General features: G+C 39.1%; 1 protein-coding gene across 2 annotated transcripts in view; it reads right to left on the reverse strand.

The window, feature by feature from the left end:
- LOC105034267 (protein ROLLING AND ERECT LEAF 2) overlaps positions 1 to 4,226 on the reverse strand; it is a 16,668-nt gene extending 12,442 nt beyond the window's left edge. The window contains exons 1-4 of one of the 2 annotated variants that reach the window (XM_019846938.3): positions 4,029 to 4,226; positions 1,062 to 2,397; positions 590 to 664; positions 1 to 203 (exon numbers count right to left, since the gene is read on the reverse strand). The exon at positions 1 to 203 is cut by the window's left edge and continues 12 nt beyond it. In XM_019846938.3, coding sequence (XP_019702497.1) covers positions 1 to 203; positions 590 to 664; positions 1,062 to 2,184 — 1,401 coding nt within the window. In that variant the 5' untranslated portion in view covers positions 2,185 to 2,397; positions 4,029 to 4,226. Of the gene's footprint in view, positions 204 to 589; positions 665 to 1,061; positions 2,398 to 4,024 lie in introns of both variants that reach the window. The other variant, XM_010909347.4, reaches the window with a different exon arrangement.
- Positions 4,227 to 6,912: the final 2,686 nt, after the last annotated feature.

Below are 6,912 nucleotides of genomic sequence, written 5' to 3' on the forward strand. Positions count from 1 at the left end.
ATAGAGCTTCCTTTCCCAGGCATACAACCTGTCTAACGTAGAGGCATGACTGCCTGAATTCATACATATGCTGCTAAAGAGATTACTGCTAATGTCCTCAATATCATCTTTTGATGTTGCACCAAGAGGGTTTCTGGAGGATGAAGAGCGTGATGATACGGACCTATGCCATGTTAAGTACTTCATCTCATTTGAAGTGGGCACTGCATATGACCTCGAGATATTAAAACAATGATCAAGACTTGGGATATTTGTGTAAAATCATTGCCAGAAATTTATAGCATCAACAACAGACAACTGCAGCATGTATCAAGCACCAATACTCGATGTATATACATTCATCTGCATGCTTTTGGTTTAGAAATCACACAAGGAAAAGTGAACTTTCCCAGAATCACAATCAAAATATTTCAAAAACTCACTCATTCAAATTAGGATACAATTTGCAAGTACAGATCCAAATTCTACTTTCATGCAGAAATAGGAAATTATTGATTCCAACAGAGAAAAGAATAAGGAAGAGAAAAAGGAAAAAGATCAACATCCAAGTGAGAGTATCATGGTCCAATTAAGGAGAAGAAAAACCTACCCTGCGATTGAGGGACTTCTTCTTTGCAGCAAGCAAGACAAACTGTGAGAAACATAGATGCCTTTGATCTGTGAGCTGTATCCGAAGATTCATGTTAGAAGCCTTGGTTGCATTTTTTAGCACAAAAAATATATATATATCAATAACAATAATGCAAGATTTCTTTGCAGAAAGTAAAACAATGTTGTTAACCAAATGCTTTTGTTTGTTTGTTTCTGTTGCAAGGATCAGTGACAATATTTCAAGACATTCATGATATCCAGATGTGATATGCTTCAATAACTGCTTTCAGCAAAAAATCAATAAGGAAACAACTAAAGAAAAAGATTAAACTTTTTGCAGAAATAGCTCAATCTTTAAACTACGCTATTTTTCTTTAAATAGAATATCAATTATTTGTTCACGTAATTTATTATAAGTTCTTTCAGAAGAGCAGTGCATAAAATTTTATGTAAGACTGTATGGTGCTGACCTATTTCTTCAGGAAACAGAGGGCGGAAATGCACTTTGTTTGCCTCCAGCATCCTAGGAACTTCTCTTCCAGAGTCGGAAGCTTTCAAAAATAGATCTTCAATTTCTTTGATGCATGAGAAGAAGTCCTTTGATGGAAGTTTGATCTCTGGAGCAGGTTCTTTCACCTTCCCATTAATAGGAGGTGTAACTGCAGAGGATGCCATCTTTGATGGTGTCAATTCAGGGGTTTCATCAGTTCCATGCATACCATCAGTAATCAAGTTCTTCTCCCCATTTTGCTGCTCGGTTTCTGAAGCTACACTTTCCACAGATGGAATGGCGGAGGAATCAATTGTTAAATGATGATTCTGAATTATATTCCTGTTTTTAAACATTCGTACTAAGGGTTCAGAGGACGATTGTTCAAAATCATCTTCTGAATCTGCAAAATCATCCCTTCCATTTGTAGAAGCTTTTTCTCCTTCCTCTTCCAATTCTGGAATGCCCTCCTCTTCCCTGAGATGTCTGATATCATCAGCATTGTCCAAACAATGGTCTAACTCCCTTCCATCTTGAAAAGACAACTGGTTGTCAATAGGATGAAAAAGACCAAAATAATCCCATGGTGGAGTACCAGCAGGTGGTGAAGGAGATTCGAAGGATGAATTTTCATCTGAATGAGATACAACACGTTTTGGAGTCGTGGAGGTTTCCAGAGTTGCTATGACAGGGATTGGCAGTTTCTCCTCAACAGTAGTGGAAAAATTCCTGCCTGATTTCATATGATTAACATGAAACCGTCCTGAAGAAATAGGTGAAGGAACAGGAGAAAAAGATTCACCCACGTCCACATGCTGTGAGAGAGACGGAGATGAATTTGAAAATTGAGAAATAGACTTATCAGTTAGAGCAAGAGGCTCAGGAGTTGCAGATGTTGATGTGTACAAGGAAGACTCTATAGGTGCTTCAGGCTCTACAAATTTTCTAAGTGCAATTCCTGTATTTCTGAGGGAGTGGATATAAGAAACGTGTGCAGCCGCAAGTGAGCATCTTCCATCAAGGGCTTGTTTAACAAAATGCTTTCTATCTCGACATAACAAAAGGGCCTTGTCATCTTCAATTTTAGAGCTTGAAACTCCCATTTCTAGAAGAAGCCGATATAACTTTGAACCAGTTTTCCAGAATGCAGCAATTTAACTTTCAAACTTAGCACAAAGAAGTGTTGGTAGATCAGAGAAAAGATCATTGCTCACTTATTTTGAGAAAGAGAGGTTTCAACAGGCCTCACAACCTAGAATCAAATCTTTAATTCTCAAACCATGAAAATATTATAGATCCACAGAAACAAAAGATACCTGCAAGAGAGTTAAATAACACACCATGATTAACAAATACAGTCCATAAATACATGAAATCACAAAATGTTTTATGAAGCAGACCCTCATTCATAAAACCATGATAGTATTAACAAAAGACATACTTCTTATCAAATCAAAAAACAGGGCTACACAGGCATCAAGACCAAGATTCTTACCTCTATGCCTTGTATCTATGCATGCAGATACCTTAGAAAGCTGTCCCCAAAATTCATGTTTCACAATGATAAACGCAACAATTTCCCAAAACCAGTGGGGTGATATCGAGAGACTTCATGGATAACTTTTGAAAAGTAGATAATGCAGATAAGAAAAACCTGGACATAGTTTTGTGCCCAAGAAATCTGAATTCTCCATGTCTAGCTCTAGAGAGCAACATAAATTAAAGAAAATGGAGCTCACATACACAATATGGTATATCAGTAAAACCTAAATGAAAACCTAAAAAAAGAAGAAATCCTAAATTTAATCACCTAGTCCAGTGCCTCGAGCACCTCAAGTCATATAAATCAACTAAAGCAGCCAATAGATGAGTGCTGGGTGAAAAGAAATCAATGACGTATGCAACAGAAACTTACTCATAAATCTCTTGTGCATATATTCAAATCCAAGACCTAAACTCTGCTACAAAAATAACTCCTCACGGCATAAAATAAGATCCCACTTCCAAAATCCAGACCGTACACTAAAGTAATGAGACTATCAAGATATATCACAGGTAAGAGCAATGAAAAAAATGCTTGCGATTTTCACAAACAGAACTCTGAAAATTCAACAGTTCTACCACCCTTCTCGAATTGTCAAATAACTTTCTTCTTCGCCCCTGCATAACGAACAAAATTCCCAAACAAAAAAAGAAGAAGAAGAAATGGTTGGCCTCCTTATATCTGCTCCTTCCACAAATTCGGGTGAAAAATAAAGGACTCAAAAGAAAAGGAACAATGATCCACGTTTGAAATCAAAAGAAACTTAAAACAAGGGTAACAAGGGCGAACTTAATTCATGACATGGTAAAGCGAACGGATCAAAATTCTAAAATTCACCTCAGAATTAACTCCATAACACACACCCATCTTCTCCCAAATTAATATACACATAACATTAATTTGCAAACTTATCAACCTGACAATTCAATTCTCAGATTATTCCCAAAGAAAGACATTAGAGAGGACAAAAGTTGAACATTTCTGAAAACAAAATTGAATATACACCGCAGAATAAACACAAGTCACCTCAGTTCATCAGAACTATTCAGCTTACCCCTGAGTCTGACAAAAAGATTAGAAAATTAGATCAAACTGACACTTGGGACTTAAAAAAGAAAATCATTCCTCGGGAAAAACAAGAAATTAAAGTCTTCATGGACCCAATTAACATAATTCGGATTGATTTAACCAGCAAGGAACAAAATTACATTTTTCTATCCTCAACTTTTAAGCAGCGGATGACCGACCAAATAGCATCCAATTGCAATAACCAATTATAAAAATTTATTAAACAACAACATAAACCCAACCAAACCCTACACTAACAAGAGAAAAAAAATAGCCTGATAATTTCAGAAACAATCGAAACCTAATCGATTCAATTCAGCTGTAGATGCTACCTACGAGAGGCCACAGCATGGAGCTTCGGATTCCTCTCAAGAACAGATCTTGTCAGAACGGTCACAGAGAGAGTGATTTTGGAGGCGGTGAAGAGCGAGTTTTCCAGCGATGGATTTCATCCCGGGACGAATTCGGCGCAGCGCGGAAGAGAGAGAGTGTGGGCCCACACTCACCCAGGCTTCTTGGTGCGGAAGGAAGAGGATGTCCTTTGCGCCCGTGGAAAAAAATAAAATAAAATATTATGCATGCCCGTGAAAATGTTTTATGGTACCCTTGCGCTTCCAAGAATTGCCACACATGCCCTCAATTTTTTTTTTTTCTTTCTCTTTCTTCGAAAATTATTTTGGGATATTGTATTTATATCGCTTGCGAAAGATACGGTACATGAACTTTAGGATGTAATACGAACTAATATGAAGACACTTATATTATGTCTATTATATAATGAGTACATGTTACTTTACGTTGATATTAGAGCTCCTTATTTAGTAGGGCTCTTATTTGGTACAATTCTTTACCTAATTTTTTTGAGTAAAAAACTTGATGACTTGTTAAATCATATTAAATAATTTTTTATTAATATTACTGAATCAATATAGAAAAATTATTAATAGTCACATTTATTTCTAATTAATGTTAATATTATTGAAAAATATTTTTTATTAGCATGGTTATCATTAGATTATATTAATATTTTATTAACTTTTATTACATTTTTATGGCCATAAATATACTTAAAATAAAAGTACAACCACTAATACTTTATAATATTGCATTTAAATAGTCCCAATACATTTCTATTCTTTACCATGTGCAAGCTGGATCTTAATCTTATATTTTATAGTAATATCATTTTAGTATATTGGTCAATATACATAAACTATTTATTGGCCCAATGATTGATTTCAATGATGTTAAAATATTTAAATATATTTGATATTAATGAAAACTTAAGAACATGCTTATTGTTGGGTATAAAATACCCCCGGTCGAAGTTTGTAAAAGACCGATCCTTCCAGAGCTCTTCCGGCTCCCGACCTTATGTGTGGCGTCTCTCCGAACCCCCTCGACCGTCCGGACTTCTCCGACAATGAACTTCTGCACTCATCCACTGGGCCACCCCAAAGGCCCTCCGGGCCCCACTATTAGCCGACCTTCTACAGCAACCAACTATTTTCTGAATTTCTTTCGGACTTCGTCTGCATCCGAGCTTCTCCGACAGCGAGATTTTTACGGTAACCAGACTCCATCCAAGTTTCCACGACGATCGACTGCCTTTCGGATCCCAATCGAGCTCCTGCGAGAGCCGAACTTCTACTACGAACGGTCTACTCCGAACTCCTACAGCGGGCTGTCTATCCCAGACATCTACTGTAAGCAAATTCCATTCAAGCCTCTACTGTAAATGAATCTCCTCCGAACTTCTATTACAGGTAGACTTCATCGAGCTACTCCGACGGATGGATTCCGGATGAGCTCCAGCAGCTGGGTCCCTGCGATAGCCGATTGCCTTCGAAGTCTGCCGAGCCTCCCCAACGCTATCCGAAGTCCATCACCGGCCGACCTCCTACCAGGCTTCCCATAAAATCGGACTTCCCTGGCTGACGATCTTCGAATGAGCTTCCACATCAGATAAATCTCGGACGAACTTCTCTAGCGATCGGACTTCTCCGGACTTCGCCAACAGAAAATCTCCGAGCTCCTACAGCAGGTGACTCCTGCCTAAGATGTCAGCGCCCGAAGCGTCCGACAATAGTAGATTCGTCAGCGACCTCGGAAGATCCGAGCCTCTCCTAGAACGACGATGTAAAGGGCCATTCTGCTCCATCAGGCACCCCAGCCGAGCTTCAGCTGACGGATCCAAGCTCTCTGGCAAGCCACAACAAGGGCCACTACCTTGCTCCACTCGTTGCAACGGATTCCACGCGGCTCCACCACTCTCTGACAAGCCACGACAAGAACCGCCACCCTGCTCCACTCTCTGCAATGGATTCCACGCAGCTCCACCACTCTTTGGCAACTCATGACAACGGACACCACTCCACTCTCCGCAACAAGCTCCACGTGGCCCTGAACGACCTCTGACGCCACTACTCTCCGTAACAAACTCCGCACGGCTCTGAACGGTCCACTACCAGACGGTTACAGACGTCGCTGTCAGTCAGTTACGCTCTCTATCTATAAATAAGGATCCCCAGATATGTTCTTTTCTAAGCTCAAAAACTCTATCTCGAAACTCTGCCAAAATTTTCACTCGAGCACTCCATTTCTATTGAAGCAGAGTACTGACTTGAGCGTTGGAGGATCTTGTCGGAGCACTCCCAACTCTGATTTAGACTTTCCTTGCAGGTCCCGACGGCAGCCACGGTCTTCTCGACTCCAGCAACTCTGACTTCGGCAGAATTCTACACCAACACTTATAAAAGAAGTTTTTGATACTCATACATTGTACAAACAATCAAGAAAAAGCCTCTTAAAACTAATCAAGGAGAAGTTGCTCGATATGCTTGCATCAGCTCCTTGATATGCTTGAGTCAGCTTTGGTACACTCAAATTAAAAATTTTATAGTCCATAAGTCGATCTCAGAAAATCATGAGTCGACTCCACTAAATAAGGCACTCCCATTAGTATAAAAGTCAACTCCTGAATAGTCTCAACATGCCAGACAGAGAGTAGTAGAAAAAATATTTTGAATATGAGCAGACTCTAGAAATTCACCAATCAACTCCACGAGACAAGTCGACTCTACTAAAACACGAGCCAACTCTAGAAAGGTCTCAAGGTACAAATAAAGAGCAGTAAAAATTAAGCACAACTTGGACCAACCCCAAAAATTCATGAGTTGACTCTATTGGAATTCGAGTCGACTCCAATAAAAGCTAAGTC

The sequence above is a fragment of the Elaeis guineensis genome, chromosome 14, assembly GCF_000442705.2.
Source record: "Elaeis guineensis isolate ETL-2024a chromosome 14, EG11, whole genome shotgun sequence".
In the NCBI taxonomy this organism is placed as follows: Eukaryota; Viridiplantae; Streptophyta; class Magnoliopsida; order Arecales; family Arecaceae; genus Elaeis; species Elaeis guineensis.